Genomic DNA, 14251 nt, shown 5'->3' with positions numbered 1-14251 from the left:
GCTGCTGAGCGGTACATCCATCGCTCCCTCTACTATTAAAAATCAATTTCTCATTATTGTAAAAATTCGAATCGATGATACCATCGCGAAATTAAAACGTCACTCTTAATTAATACACCTCCAACCGTCATTTTAATTCACAACAGACGCCATCCACAATAATCGACGTTGACGTTGAAAATAGGAGTGGTCGAAAAACCCGTCCGGAAGGGATGAAATTGAAACTGGAGGGAGAAACGAGAGGGCTGTGCGAGCGAATCGTACTCGGGATTGAACGCTCGAAATGGAATAATATCCAATAATCTGGCGGACCCCCCTTCACCTCCCACTCGTCCCTGAGTAACGGGATAAAAAGGGAAGCGTTATCGGGACATCGCAGCTTCGAGCTCTGCAGCATGGGCGAGAAAACCGATCCAGCCCATTTCTGATTCTCTCCCATTCCCCAGTCCCTCCTCACCAAACGACGAGAGAGAGCTTTACCATCGAAATTAATTATTGATTTCGGATACGGACTATTCAGGAGCTTTGCGTTTTGTAATCGAATGTTAACTCATCCATCACTTTTATTTCCTCGCTTTTTGTTATTTCGTCGGGGTTTTGTTGATTTTAATAGCAATGCTTTTTGCGTGCAGAGGGTTTGAAAGCAATGGGAATGAAAATTGATTTTTTTTTTAATCCACGGCCGAATGAACGAATGAGTCAGTCCATTTTTTTGGGTTGGGATTTTGTTAATCTCAATAAGGATGAAATTAATGAAGACTTGACTATCGAAATTGATTCTTGGTTTCGGAGGAGCTTCGCGTTTTGTAAGCGAATGTTAACTCACCCATCAGTTTTATTTCCTCGCTTTTTGTTATTTCGTTGGGGATTCGCAGATTTTAGCAGTGATTTTCTTTGGATTGCCGAGAGTATTGGAAACAATGGACACAAAAATTTTCTTTTCCTGAATGAAGGGGTAAATAATTGGATTTAACGCATAGTCTTATTGAATTGAAGGAGTTTATTGTCAAAAACATCGACCCGACAATATTGGATTATTTATTCAGTTGAGATTTTCTTAATGCTAATAGCACGACTCACTAAAGAGAATATTCTCAAAAATTAAAAAAACAATTGAGTTTTTATTGAATTGAATACAATGTTCTATTCAATAAATATTATATTTCTATTGAATTGAAGGAATTTCTTAACAGGATTATTGACACAGGAGTAGGTATTCATCAGGGATTCAGTATCCACTCAGGAGTGAAGCGACTGGAGTTGGGAAAGGACTTGAGGACGATCTACTACTGCTCCTTCGTCTCGCTGATTCCTCAGCAGTTACCGCCACACTCTCAATGACCTGAACGATAGAATTATTCATGAAACAGGATTAATAGCAATCGTCATGTCACAGTTACAGGAGTTGAGATTACTGTGCAGCGAGAGAACATTTCATTTATGTATCATGTCATACAGAGATTCGTTCCACACGCTTAGTTGAGCATGTGGAATACAGCATTTAAAATAAAATTCTAAAATTATCCTGACTGGGGATGAGTTCAATGACGGATCTCAGGATTGAATGAGAGGTACGAGGTATGCAAATTTCAATAGAATCGTTCCACCCAGTAATTTGTATTTATTTCAGTGGCTTTATTATAATTAATCGTAATTTTTGTGTATGAAACAGGATGTTGAGACTGTCGATGTTCACTGATGAATGTATGCAACTGGATGATTTCTCTTTCTTCCTGACGCACTGATTAACAACAGTAGTAAAAAGTAATTAAAAAATGTTATTTAAGCAATATCCTTAATCACCTCCTGCAATTCCTCCTTCGAAAACATGTGGAACTTTGCCTCTGGCGTCATCGTCATGAGTTCAATGTTTGTTTCGTTCAATTTCTCTTCCATCACTTGTTTAAGAATTGTTATCGTGGCTTTTATGGCTTCTTTCAGGGTCATTGACTGTAAATCAAACATTTTTTTTATTACAATTAATTATCATTTCCATCAGCTCCCTCAAAAAGCCATTTACATTGAAAAGAATTAAAATGAAGTAATAATGTTAATCATTTCCGAATCTTGTTTAAAAAAGTTCAAAGCCATGAAGATATTCACAGCTTCAAAGACATTTATATCTCCATGTGAACGATAAGAATAATATAATTGTGCAATTCCTTACGATAAACTTTGTGAAGTGACTGATAAAGTAATGATTTAATCATTCTCCAAAGCCATAAAGACGATCAGTTTTATTTGAATAAAACCAGCAATTATTTTCATTTACTTCTTTTTTCTATTGAAAAAATCTACAACTTCAAAAACATTTACATCCCCATTTAAACAATGATAAAGATGTAAATTTCTTCCGATACCTTATGAAAAACTTCTTGAAGTGACTGTTGTGCCCCTTCACTGCCCGAGCCAATGGCCTTAGCATCAAACTGCACAAAAGTGCCGGATGGATCCATATGAAACAGTTGTGGTCCTTTCTCATCAATTCCAGCAAAGAGAATGGCCACACCAAAGGGTCTCGACATAGCACTACCATCGTCATCGCTATCTCCAAATTGAATTGCCAAATTGGACACCGCCTGGGCAACAGACTCAACACTCATCTTCTCGTTGTAGATGAACCAGTGATTCTGGCATTCAGCACGAGCACGATCAATCATAGTTCTCGAGTCGGCCATGAGGCCAGAGCCAGCACAACCAATGTGCTTATCGACTTCGACGATCTTCTCGATTGTTGTTGGCTCCATCAGAGGAGATGTTATGCGTCTCTCTGCTGCTAATACAACTCCTTCGGAGGTTGATATTCCGATCACTGTTGAACCGAGCTTTATTGCTTCGATCGCATACTCCACTTGGAACAAACGCCCTTCTGGGGAGAATGTATTCACACCGCGATCGTATTCTGAACGTGTTAAGAACATCTGGAAATATGGGATAATCACTAAATTATTGTAGAATGGGTAATGAATATGTGACATAATGGAAATAATATAGATTTGGAGACTGTAAATAGCACTGTAAATGGAATTAAAGACAGAAATATTTATGCAGGGGCGCGTGGGGCAAAATAGACACTTATGACTTTTTTTTAAATCTCAATAACTCATTGAGTTTCTGATGCAATGGAATAATTTTTTTTTCTATAGATACAATTCTTTGTCATGAGTCTAGATTGAATTGTTCACTTCATTTCGGAGTTATGAACATTGAAAGCAAAGTAAAACTTGTTCGTTTTGCCCCACGGTCCTCTATACTGTTGAAAAATTTGGAATTTCTTTTATCTTCAGTGAAACCTGAAATTTAATAATTTTCTTTTCTCCTAAATCGAATTAAATGCCACTCTTTTGAAAATTACTAGTCAACTTTCCATGAAATGACGATGTTTTTTTCAGCATTCATTTTAATGTAGTGGAAAGGGGAGGAAATAACCCGTTTAAAATAGTCATTTATGTGAACTAAACAGAGTGAAATTGAACGAACTTTTCTTCAATTTTGGAGGGGGAGTCAGAAGATATTGATGATTCAAGAAATTTCGTTTTACCTCATTTTCCTTCGACATACATTGACTTTTTGCATGATTATTCTAGGTTTTTGTGAACTATTTTGTGCATTATTTCCAGAAATAATTCAAATCGTCACCTCCCTGAGGAGGACCTAGATAAAAAATCGACACGGTGTTTGCTATATTATTTGTTTTGATTCTTTCAACCGAATGAGTTCTTGATAATTGTTAAGTTGATGTTGATGACAGGAGAATTTCAGAGAGTTAAGTTCGAATTTTTGTAGGTTAAGTTTTTATATACTAAAGGAAAAATTGATCCATCAAGAGAAACCAGTGTATTGGAAGAATAGAAATAACGGGAATTGTTTGGATAATTATCTCACATTAGTAATGTTAAAAAAAGTAGTGATAAACAAATAACTAAATTGTATTTGTAGATGTTTGTGTGAGAATGACACGGCAAAAGCCGAATTGAGTATTAAAAACTTTCTTTCCACTGATGACAAACCCCGAATATTTGAATATAATAATTAAAGCACGGAAAATTAGAAAATTTACCTTGATATTATTGTTTCCTTAATTTATGGGAGCTTGAAGACTAGTAAAACGAAGCCCACTTGTCACAAACGCCAGTCACGGAGAGAGATGTTGAAGAAATAATGATAAATAGCGAGAATGGAGTATAGGACGGCGTGTGAATGGCTCAGTCGGTTAGTTACCTGTGCAGCAGAGGAATACGAGAGCTTTTTAAATTCAAATGGAATTAATTAATCTTAGTAAATTTAATTTTGTGGCCCTAATAAACCTAATGCGTAATAATGAATAAAGTAAGCGTAAAAATAGAACATTATATCTTCAAAATCTTTGAATGGGTTGCCAAAATGTGGTAACAGTTAATAAATTGTCAGTGTGACTCAAGAAATGCGTTGAATATTCAAAAAAGTCTGGCTACTTGGACTTTCTCCTTACTAATAATTCTTAATTATATGAAGCAATATGAATAGGAAAAAAAATGATCCAAACTGTGATGGAAGTTTACAATACGATATTATCAACCTTAATTTGGAATTGTTGCTCATTTTGTTTACGTTGAATTCAATTACAGCAATATAATTGGAGATGATCAATAAATATTTAGCTAATTAATAAGATAACTTACCATGAGAATTAAAATTCTGAGGGAGTACCTGGAGGAAAGATTTCATACCATCAATGTTCCAAAGAAAATAATAAAGCTAGTGTACGAGGTTCAACAATTAAACTGGGGGATGAAACAATAAATCACCAATAATTCTCATTTTGTGTATATAACGAATGTTTTATTTGATTTGTTTTTTGCTTCATGTGAAAATTAACTTAGGTATGAAAATTGTCGATGAGGAAGATGATCGATGAAATGTATCTAGTTTATTACTCGAATTTATGTACGTAAGGCTTCTTTAAGTTTTATCCTCGCCAATGCAACTCGGTCTTCTTGCCTCTTAATGTCGTCGTCAGCTATCGCAACAGCCTGTGGATAGAATAATGAGGAATTATAGAGAAATTTCGAATTCATGATAAGAAGGTGAAGTAGTTTGACAAATTTACCTGCACGAGGGGTTGCTCTGGATTGAGAAACACCCCAGGATTTTTTTCTAATGAAGATTTGGACCCCGTTTGCCCTGTCACTGGCTGTGAGGAAACGTGGAGGGCTGTGGCGACACTCTGGAGTAGTGTTTCTTCTGTGATGTAAGGTCCAACTGGCTTCAGTGTCTTCGGCAAATCCATGCCATCGAACTCGTAACCATCTGGATCACAGGCCCTCAACCCTTCCAGCCTCTTCTCCCAGAATAACTGGAAGAATAATAAAAAATAATCATCAATGGACTGTGATTTTTCCCAGATTTAGTTGAGCTTAATGATGATCTTGACAGTGCAATAAACGTTTAGGTAATGGGACATTACACTGAGGGAACAATAACATTTTTCCAAGTGAGAGTTGGTTGAAACAATAATCTATTTCGCTGAAGATAAAAAAAACGGCTAATAAAAGTGAATAAATGAATGTGTTAAAAGCAAATTCAATTAAGTTAAATGAATTAAATTAAATAAAATTAAATCAAGTTGACCAAAAAATATTTTGTTTGAAATGACAGGGTTGTTATCATTTTTCAAACAACAATTTCCCATCTCAGGACCACTCTTCACATTTTTATCCCCAAAAATTAGAATCTTAATCATTATATTGTAATTGTTTTGGTACGACTCAACCTTGCTCCAGAAAAATTTCCCTCAGTGTAAAAACTACATGTTTATTGTTTCGGACAACATGCAACTCTCATGATTCATTGACTCATACTGCTGCTAACTGTTGAATGATTTATCGTGCCAAGTTATTTTACCTGTTTAGGCTTATCTTGGGAGCCATACTTGCTGTCAGTTTTATCGGCCCCATCCTAAAGTCACGAATTAGTTCATAGATTTTCCATAATTCAAGATTAACTCATTACATCACCTAGTCTCAACACTTCTCAGGCTAATGATCAATTACTCGGGATATCGTACGTGAAAATAATGAATATGAGGGACTATGTAGATTTTCGATTACGAGAAAATGGTAAATACCTGTTTCGGTTTTTCTTGACTGCCATGCTTGATATCCTTGACTTTTCCCTCCTGAGTTTTGTAAATTGTCACTGGTTGCTTGAATATCGATGCTGTCTGTCTTATTGGGGGAACTAACGACGTGTCATTTCTCACACCTCGACTAAAAATTAATTCTCTCATGGTCAAAATATTCTAGTCATCAGGTTACTTTGTTTACTATGATGATTATGTACCTGTAGTAGTAAACGTCAATTTTACCAGAGTTGGACAATGACGAGAGTTGATTCTGTGCTTTCCTAGTGCTCTCGTCCCTCGTCGGCCAATTTGTTGGTAAAGCCGATGGATATTTTCTCTTCTCCACTGACATATTCATTTTGAGATAAAAGTGGTTGTTTTATTTTGTTGATAGTTCACGGATTAAACCTTGACAAGTCAACAATCGCTGGATGATTGTTAACTGCTGTCCGCCATATTGAAACGAATGGGGTAGACGGGTGGGGGAACAATGAGCGTTCACACCGAGAAAAAATTTTTATGTGAAAATGTCATTTTATGTTAATTCAGTTCGTTTTTAGAGTCAATCGATTGTTCACAATGTTTTAATTTTATTATTAATTTATTTAATTTTATATTTATTATTATTAACATTGATAGCTGCACTGATCAAACCGAAATTCCCGCATAAAATGCATCAGTTGTGAGAAATCATTCAGAATGAGAGGAAATGAATCTTTTATTAGGAAAATTCCTCAAAATAAATGGACGCCTTGTTATTAAGAGTAGATGAATTGGAAAAATAGTTAAAATTGTGATTATGTGGATGGAAAATGTAGTTCTATTGACTAGCGAGTACTCACCAAACTTGCAACATGGCCGACTTCCGCACGTTCTTTCCACATAGGAAGTCTCCCAGTGGCATCTCAATACGTAGGTTAAAATATTTTTATTCCTAATTATTCGTATTTATAATTATTCTAAGATCATAGAAGTGTTTGAAAATGGTATTTCTAAGGCTCAACAACGCGAATAACCCAAAAAATCACGTGCAGAGTGCATAATATCTCTTAACTGGAGGCTTTTTTGCTAGTGGCACAACACGTGGAGTGACACAACCTCCAATCATCTCATTCCTACATGTACAATCGTGCTTTGGTTGATCAGAGACTGATGTAGTAATGCATTTATTTACAGGTTGATTCGTAATTCAACCACAACGTGACGATGTCGGGAGGATTAGATGTGTTGTCCCTCAAAGAGGATGATGTTACGAAAATGTTGGCGGCATGCACCCACCTGGGTTCTGAGAACGTCAATTATCAAATGGAGCAGTATGTCTACAAACGTCGTGTAGATGGTGAGTAAAGAAATTTACATTCTTGAATTGACTTTTTTTAGTTCTAGTTCTTTGCTTCCAGTGATAGATCTTGGGGCATCAATAATAATTCGATTTCCTCGAATATCTGAATGGAAGAACAAAATATCTAATTCTCCAAAAAATTCAGTCTAGGCGCTTTTTTCAAGTACCAGAAACATTTGATGGAATATTTCACTAATTTATCTTCAATTTCTTCTTTGAGTAAAAGAATAGTTTTCAATGAGATTTATTTTTCATTTAACAGAACGACTTGAATAATTTTTCGAAAGCACAAAAAAGATTTCGTTGAAAAATATTGAAAATTGCAGAACTAGTAACGTTTGAACAGTTGAAGAAAATGGAAAAATTACGATTTTCAATAGGAAAAATAAAAAAAAATTGATGTATATATTCATTGCAAAAGGCTCGACCACTAATCGAAATATTTGACGAAATGTGTGAATGAGCATAAGAGGGACCGAGATTCTGTGAATTCACAACTTAAGATTAAATGCTCTTCATTCAAGAATAAATATTCTGATCCAGGATTATGTTCTTAAAATTCTTGAATGAAGAATATTGCATTCTTGAAATTGAAACTTTGTTTCACTTCGAGAATACTTTTCCCCTCTATAAATGTTACAATAGTTTCGAAGCACGTTTTGAGACGCGAATAAAATTCTTTCAGGTGCTGGAGTGAATGTTATCAATCTCCGTCGTACTTGGGAGAAGCTTCTCCTGGCTGCTCGTGCAATTGTGGCCATTGAACACCCCAGTGAGGTGTTCGTCATCAGCTCCAGACCTGTTGGACAGAGGGCTGTTCTCAAGTTCGCAGCACACACTGGAGCCACTCCCATCGCTGGACGTTTCACTCCCGGTGCATTCACTAATCAGATCCAGGTAAAAAAATGAATTTCAAAAAAATTCGAGACCTCCATTGTCTCTCCAAATTATTGTAATTGTCTGCATATGATGAGAAACTTTAGGCATAACAACGTTGATGAATTTTTATGGCTTAATCTTTTCTGATTCCTCAATCGAGAAATTCTTTCCAGAAAATTCCTTGCATTCTGATGAATGATTTTAAAGATGATTTTGGCTTTTATTTCAGGCTGCTTTCCGTGAGCCTCGTCTGCTGATCGTCACAGACCCAGCATCAGACCACCAACCAATCACTGAAGCCAGCTACGTCAACATCCCAGTAATTGCTTTCTGCAACACTGACTCACCCCTCAGATTCGTTGACATTTCCATTCCATGCAATACCAAGAGTCTTCACAGCATTGGTCTCATGTGGTGGTTGTTGGCACGTGAGGTACTTCGTCTTCGTGGCTCAATCCCACGTGAATCCAAATGGGATGTTGTCGTAGATCTCTTTTTCTACAGAGATCCTGAGGAGGTACTTTTTTTTTCAATTCAATGAATTTTCATTCAAGGATATCCAAGTATTTTAACCACCTTATTCGTTCAAATCATCTCCAAATTTTCTTTTTTAACGTCAGAACTCAATCAAGCTTCATTACCGACAAAATTGAACATATTTTTTTTTAGATTTACGAAAGATTAGGACCGGCTTTTTATAAATGATTTATAAACAATTAATTTTCTTTTTTGGAAATCGTAACATATTTTCCTGTGTTTTCTTAGTCAAATGATGAGAAATTAAAAACAGAATCCACAATGCTGATTTATATGGCTTAATCTTTTCTGATTTATTCCATAGAATATTAAATTGTCATTACTACATTGTCATTGTCTAATCTCGTATAAAAATGAATTATTCAAGGCTGAGAAAGAGGAGCAAGCAGCCAAGGAGATTGCTCCACCACCAAAGGAGTTCACCCCTGCTGAGCCAACAACAACCGAGCCTGGTTGGGGCAATGAAGTGGAGCCAACTCCAGCAACTGAGAACTGGGCTGACGATTCAGCCCCAGCACCAGCTGCTGCGCCAGCTCCAGCTCCTGCTGCTGCTTTCGCCCCATCGAGTGACTGGGCGACGCAGGTACAAGACGAATGGTCAGCAAATGCTGCACCAACTCCTGCTGCACCAGCACCTGCTCAGAACTGGGGTGGCTCTGCTGCCGAAAAATGGTCGTAATGGCAATCTCATTGACATTGACACACAACTTTGTATGAGAATATAATAAAGTGACCAAAACTAACTTTTCACGTGGTATTTCAGTCTTTATTTTACATATCCTGGAGATTATTTGACATTTTTCCATGGACTTTGAAACGATAGATGCATGTGTAGTCGGGATTGCCCCAGTTGGAGAGGATTTGCAACATTATCTGCTTCATTGGTGTATTCTGCATGTCTTCTCTCTGTTAAAATAAAGAGAAATATTGCATTGGTTCAATGGATCTCCCTCAATATTCTTTATAAAAAAAGTTCTTCATGCCAATTTGGACAAAAGAAGTTTCAAATAAAATCAACAAAATTGCTAGAATAGGACAAAAGTCATACCACAATTTGAAAACTTTGGGATGGAGGTCCCTCGTCCCTGTACATAAAGCTACCCAGTTCGATGTATTTTCCTCGAAATTTCCCCTGAAAAATTATGGCAAATGATTACTTGAGAATATCTCCGTTCTTATCACGGGCAATTGACATCATTTATTATCTTACAAGCACACGAAATTCCTTGGGAGCTGAATCAATACTCCCAGTCAGTGATGCACTAGCTGGAATATGTTCCATAGTCACTCTATTGACAAACGTTGAATATGCAAGTTCTATTTCAATTTTTCCTTGGGCACCATAGAAAGCCCAACATTCGCCAGCTTGGCTCCATGGCTGCGGAAAATCATCAGTATTATTTTAGATATTAGAATGAATTGGTGCATGGACGAGAGGGCCTACCTGAATGACTTTGCGAGGAGTGAAATAATTCGGCTTCCAGATCGGAATGCCGAACAGTGTTTGGAGTTGGCTCTGGTCGTGATACGATTTTGTCCCTGGGGTGTCAATGATGGAGCCCCCAGCCGATTCTGAAGCAAAATCAGCTAATGTTTCTTGATGATTTTTTGAGTCCACTCGTACTGCGTTCAATTGAGAATTCTGTAATTGAATAATTGAATGAAAGGCATCACCCACAACTTCGCTAGAAAATTTTATTGAATTGTCCATTGGTTTTTAGCCAATTCTACTAAAGAATTCCACATTTGTACTGCACTTTTTGTATAGAAAATGTCAAATTAAAACTATTTAATTAAAAAAATCCATAGAATTTCATTTTTTTGTAATTTTTTATAGTGAGACTTTTTCAATAGGAATTCCTGGACATCAATTTTCAAAATATTTTCTTCTCATTGAAAAAACTGAAGGTGCTCCATTGTGTACAGTAGCTGATTTTGTCATGATAAAACAAATAGATAAAATTCTAGTAATTTACCATTTTCCTAATAGCAAGTTCAAGGCCCAAAGTCTTGCTTCTCAATCGTTCCAACTCCTGCTGCAGCAGATAATTAGTACTCTGCAATTGCCCAGCAATTGCCAATTCTCGTGATGACGAGTGATTCAACGACGAATGAATCAACAAAAAAGTCAGTACCAAAGTAATTCCAAAGCTGACGATGGTGAATATCCTCAGCATCGGTGTGATCACTCTGACTAATCTTCGAAAGTAGTATCCAACTGTTAATAAAACCAATAAATCCAGTTTCAGAATGCTCACGAAAGGATTCTGTGCATCCAAAACTGTTGATTCAATGGACGAGTCATGGAAGTCGTCGAAACTTGAGCTTCTTACAATTTTTTTGGTCTTTGTAATTCCCATTTTTTATTTCAAGAGTGGATGTTGCTTGATACGTTGAGTGTATCGTCATTCCGAAAATTTCAAATCTGCTCCTGGGTGAGTTTTCTCAGTCGATAAGTCAAATTGAAGTCAGCTGATCAAGGACCTCACGTCAAGACAACAAATACGTCGCAGTAAACTCCGAAGAATTAGCTTCAAAGTTGTATTATATTTATTAACATAAATAGTGATAATCAAGTGGTTATTAAGAATGTCCTGCACCTCGTGCCAGTCAAAATTCTCGTTTTTCACACGCGAGGTAAGACAGCGAAATTCATTTGTTCATGAATGATGAGGTTAGCTCATCTGTCATTGATAATACCTTCGGCTTATTTTTTTTATAAATCAATTGCTTGAAACATTCCACTCATTCGCTCAGAATGGATGCCCGAAATGTGGATTTTCTTACTGTAGTAAGTGCCTCAAGTACAAGTGTCAACTGCCAGATAACACTGTGAAGAAAGTTTGTGGTCCTTGTTACCATAAAAAAATGTCACAATCCGGGGAGAGTTCAGGGGCAGGATCTGATGGACTGCCAACGCCCGAGGAAGACTCTGTACCATTGGCAACTGTCGATATCGAACGAAAGTAATGACTGAAGTCCAACAATTTTAATCACATTAATTTTCACTGGGAATGTTTATCCAAAACTGCAAGCAGTCCAAAAAAATTATTTTCTTCAACTGAGAGACACAGTTATCTCTTTCATGTCGATAAAAATTTTCATCCACCACCACCACCAATATGTGGGATTTAATTTTTTAAATGCCTCCATCGTTTAAATGTTTTACTTCCATTGCAGTAAAAACGATTTGTCCAGAAAACTAAATGCCCAATAGGTTCAATTGACCCGATTTTTATTGCAATGTCGAATGCTGAAAATCTCGTCATTACATAAATTCAAATATGAACAAGTCATTAAATATAAACAAGAATAGATTAATTGAATTATTGCGAGAATGGATTGTCTACGAAATTACCCATTATATTGCATTACATTTGTTTAATAATGACATTTGCATGAAATGAAATTACCTAATTCGAGATGAAAGGAAAATTGAAGAAATCTACTCCAAAATTATTGATTTACAATGACGATTTGTCGTTAAATTTCTAGTCGGTTATTGTTTTTTTTTTATTGCATCATTGTTCCACTTGTTGGATGACTATTACTAATGAACGAAATTAATAATAAATAAGTGATAAATAATAATTGGAATTATCAATTAAAAACTTTATGTAATTCCTCTCATCAAACCTGTGGCGGCTAATTTTTCTCGAACATGAAAAATGTAATTTCTAAAAAATGGATAAACATCCTTAAAAATTCCCCCTAATTAATCCCGAGTTCTTAAATTGATAGACTCGAAGCGTTAGAGAATCCCGTGAAACCCCCAATTGTCATATACAAACAGGACCACTGGGAGGAATTCAAAACAGGTCTAGAGCCTGAGGATCAAGCAATCGTCGAGAGATTGAAGAAATTGAAAGAGGCGGATAAAAAGCCACCGCCAGTGACCACGGAAGAGATTCGGAGACGTCTGGCTCTCCTCAAAGACGAGGATCCCGATTATAAACCTCCGTTGAATGTCTGCAAAGTAGATACGAGATCCGATCAGGAGAAGTCTGATGACCTGATACGTGAATACATGGAGAGGCTGGAGCTTTCGAAACATGATGCACAAACGGACGATGATATTGAGCGGAGGCTGAACAAGCTCAAGGGAATGGATCCCTCGAAATCGACAATTCCAGATGATGTCGATGAGGCAACTGTGACGAAGAATATTGTGTCTAAGGCCCTTGCAGAGGCTGCTCTAGAGAAGAAGTATGGGGATGAGGAGAAAGATGAACTTGAGGAGATGGAGGTTGAGGTAAATTGATGACTTCTAGTTCTTAATAAACCAATTATTTTTGTATAATGAAGCTAATTTTCAGAATCTTAAAATTTTAAATTACGTTGATGAGAGATTTCAGAAGATGAGCGTTTTTTTTGTAGGGAATTTTTGTCGTTAAAAAAGGTGCTTTAATATTTTTGGATAGAATCACTTGTTATGAAGATGAATAGATGACTAAATTTCTCGAGATGGTGAAACCATAACATAAAAAGTGCATTTTTCACTGCTTCTAGATGAATTTACTTGCTTTTTATATGAATAGACAATTGACGAAGTCTTCGAAATAGAACTTCAAACAACAACAGAATTCTTCACATTCTAAAATACTAAATAATCAATAATTAATCGACTTGAAAATTTTTTCAATTATGCATTTATTTGCGAATGAGTGATTATAGGAGAAGCACTCATGAGTCCTTCTCAGTTGAAAATGAATTCCTTTACAGCAATTATATTTTGAAACTTTCAGTTCCAGCCACGTGTTAACGAAATAAAAAACAATGAACAATCGTAAAATTTTCACAGTTGTGTCTTTCACGAATTACAGTTCAGCACTTTATTATTAATTCAAATATAGACGTGAATGATCGTTGATGCATGCATATTAATAGATGTTATTAATTCCATATCACTAGATTCCTATTCAATACGATTCCGACGAAGAACTCGAATGTGCGATATGTGATGCAACAAAGAATTTGGTTCAGTGTCTTGGCTGCACCGGTGATTTGTACTGTCCAACCTGTTTCGCGGAATACCACAACGCAATGGAGAAGCACAAAACGGTGCCAGTGAAGCCACGAAAATCTATTCCAGATTGAATTCCGTCCGAAATATCTCGAGATACTTTTGCTACACGAATGTTTTATCATCACGCTGCTAGTGCTTGAAGTTCGATTAAATCAATCCAAAAGCTTTTTAATTGTACAAAACTGTTGAAACAAATACATAAAAATTCTCATGACTCATTTGACGATGGTATCAATCGTTGGGGTTTTCCCGACGACGCTGTCTCAGCGTCGCGACGCAAAAACACCTACTCTCCTTTACAATCCCAAGTGGCAACCCCTCTATTTATAGACGTCTCCTTCTACCCGTGTCGTGCCAAATCTTT

At 36.4% G+C, this 14251-nt stretch overlaps 5 protein-coding genes across 8 annotated transcripts; 2 read left to right on the top strand and 3 right to left on the bottom strand.

The window, feature by feature from the left end:
• Positions 1 to 1601: 1601 nt before the first annotated feature.
• On the bottom strand, positions 1602 to 4157 carry LOC107039097 (proteasome subunit alpha type-5). The gene is made up of 3 exons (XM_015258591.1): positions 4061 to 4157; positions 2361 to 2921; positions 1602 to 1950 (listed from the first exon to the last, which is right to left on the bottom strand). The coding sequence occupies exons 2-3, from the start codon at positions 2919 to 2921 to the stop codon at positions 1783 to 1785; spliced, it is 729 nt and encodes a 242-aa protein (XP_015114077.1). The 5' UTR covers positions 4061 to 4157; the 3' UTR covers positions 1602 to 1782.
• Positions 4158 to 4808: 651 nt separating this feature from the next.
• LOC107040793 (methyl-CpG-binding domain protein 2) lies at positions 4809 to 6565 on the bottom strand. Of its 2 annotated transcripts, XM_015261076.1 has the most exons (5): positions 6322 to 6565; positions 6107 to 6248; positions 5884 to 5937; positions 5090 to 5335; positions 4809 to 5012 (listed from the first exon to the last, which is right to left on the bottom strand). In XM_015261076.1, exons 1-5 carry the CDS (start codon positions 6459 to 6461, stop codon positions 4923 to 4925), a joined length of 672 nt encoding a protein of 223 aa, XP_015116562.1. In that variant the 5' UTR covers positions 6462 to 6565; the 3' UTR covers positions 4809 to 4922. The 2 variants fall into 2 exon arrangements, with proteins under 2 accessions (XP_015116562.1, XP_015116622.1); XM_015261136.1 differs by lacking the exon at positions 5884 to 5937.
• A 358-nt stretch (positions 6566 to 6923) lies between these two features.
• On the top strand, positions 6924 to 9605 carry LOC107044720 (40S ribosomal protein SA). Of its 2 annotated transcripts, none has more exons than XM_015266762.1 (5): positions 6924 to 7015; positions 7280 to 7442; positions 8131 to 8342; positions 8554 to 8841; positions 9229 to 9605. In XM_015266762.1, the coding sequence occupies exons 2-5, from the start codon at positions 7310 to 7312 to the stop codon at positions 9538 to 9540; spliced, it is 945 nt and encodes a 314-aa protein (XP_015122248.1). In that variant the 5' UTR covers positions 6924 to 7015; positions 7280 to 7309; the 3' UTR covers positions 9541 to 9605. The 2 variants fall into 2 exon arrangements, with proteins under 2 accessions (XP_015122248.1, XP_015122311.1); XM_015266825.1 differs by having other exon boundaries at positions 6962 to 7019.
• Positions 9606 to 9632: 27 nt separating this feature from the next.
• Positions 9633 to 11512, bottom strand: LOC107044516 (SUN domain-containing protein 1). Its single transcript, XM_015266457.2, has 5 exons — positions 10838 to 11512; positions 10306 to 10503; positions 10072 to 10239; positions 9910 to 9993; positions 9633 to 9767 (listed from the first exon to the last, which is right to left on the bottom strand). Exons 1-5 carry the CDS (start codon positions 11219 to 11221, stop codon positions 9633 to 9635), a joined length of 969 nt encoding a protein of 322 aa, XP_015121943.1. The 5' UTR covers positions 11222 to 11512.
• On the top strand, positions 11337 to 14105 carry LOC107044598 (abscission/NoCut checkpoint regulator). 2 transcript variants are annotated; one of them, XM_015266636.2, is made up of 4 exons: positions 11337 to 11498; positions 11654 to 11827; positions 12603 to 13113; positions 13773 to 14105. In XM_015266636.2, exons 2-4 carry the CDS (start codon positions 11730 to 11732, stop codon positions 13956 to 13958), a joined length of 795 nt encoding a protein of 264 aa, XP_015122122.1. In that variant the 5' UTR covers positions 11337 to 11498; positions 11654 to 11729; the 3' UTR covers positions 13959 to 14105. The 2 variants fall into 2 exon arrangements, with proteins under 2 accessions (XP_015122122.1, XP_015122061.1); XM_015266575.2 differs by having other exon boundaries at positions 11619 to 11827.
• Positions 14106 to 14251: the final 146 nt, after the last annotated feature.

The sequence above is a fragment of the Diachasma alloeum genome, unplaced genomic scaffold (genome assembly GCF_001412515.2).
Source record: "Diachasma alloeum isolate Michigan unplaced genomic scaffold, Dall2.0 Dall_scaffold_00176, whole genome shotgun sequence".
Lineage (NCBI taxonomy): Eukaryota > Metazoa > Arthropoda > Insecta > Hymenoptera > Braconidae > Diachasma > Diachasma alloeum.
Note: the sequence above shows the minus strand (reverse complement) of the source record. Positions and strands in the feature narration are given on the sequence as shown.

What these genes read in the sequence shown, in the direction of transcription:
- LOC107039097 (XM_015258591.1), bottom strand. Translation starts at nt 2,921, where the DNA reads ATGTTCTTAACACGTTCAGAATACGATCGCGGTGTGAATACATTCTCC. An exon ending in TTCAAGAAGTTTTTCATAAG is followed by an intron (nt 1,951 to 2,360) that starts GTATCGGAAGAA and finishes TTTGATTTACAG; the next exon opens with TCAATGACCCTGAAAGAAGC.
- LOC107040793 (XM_015261076.1), bottom strand. Translation starts at nt 6,461, where the DNA reads ATGAATATGTCAGTGGAGAAGAGAAAATATCCATCGGCTTTACCAACA. An exon ending in ATTGACGTTTACTACTACAG is followed by an intron (nt 6,249 to 6,321) that starts GTACATAATCAT and finishes ATTAATTTTTAG; the next exon opens with TCGAGGTGTGAGAAATGACA. An exon ending in CCCAAGATAAGCCTAAACAG is followed by an intron (nt 5,336 to 5,883) that starts GTAAAATAACTT and finishes TTATTCTTCCAG; the next exon opens with TTATTCTGGGAGAAGAGGCT.
- LOC107044720 (XM_015266762.1), top strand. Translation starts at nt 7,310, where the DNA reads ATGTCGGGAGGATTAGATGTGTTGTCCCTCAAAGAGGATGATGTTACG. An exon ending in CATTCACTAATCAGATCCAG is followed by an intron (nt 8,343 to 8,553) that starts GTAAAAAAATGA and finishes CTTTTATTTCAG; the next exon opens with GCTGCTTTCCGTGAGCCTCG. An exon ending in TCTACAGAGATCCTGAGGAG is followed by an intron (nt 8,842 to 9,228) that starts GTACTTTTTTTT and finishes GAATTATTCAAG; the next exon opens with GCTGAGAAAGAGGAGCAAGC.
- LOC107044516 (XM_015266457.2), bottom strand. Translation starts at nt 11,221, where the DNA reads ATGGGAATTACAAAGACCAAAAAAATTGTAAGAAGCTCAAGTTTCGAC. An exon ending in AACTTGCTATTAGGAAAATG is followed by an intron (nt 10,504 to 10,837) that starts GTAAATTACTAG and finishes ATTCAATTACAG; the next exon opens with AATTCTCAATTGAACGCAGT. An exon ending in CTCCTCGCAAAGTCATTCAG is followed by an intron (nt 10,240 to 10,305) that starts GTAGGCCCTCTC and finishes GATTTTCCGCAG; the next exon opens with CCATGGAGCCAAGCTGGCGA.
- LOC107044598 (XM_015266575.2), top strand. Translation starts at nt 11,451, where the DNA reads ATGTCCTGCACCTCGTGCCAGTCAAAATTCTCGTTTTTCACACGCGAG. An exon ending in TCTCGTTTTTCACACGCGAG is followed by an intron (nt 11,499 to 11,618) that starts GTAAGACAGCGA and finishes TCATTCGCTCAG; the next exon opens with AATGGATGCCCGAAATGTGG. An exon ending in ACTGTCGATATCGAACGAAA is followed by an intron (nt 11,828 to 12,602) that starts GTAATGACTGAA and finishes TTAAATTGATAG; the next exon opens with ACTCGAAGCGTTAGAGAATC.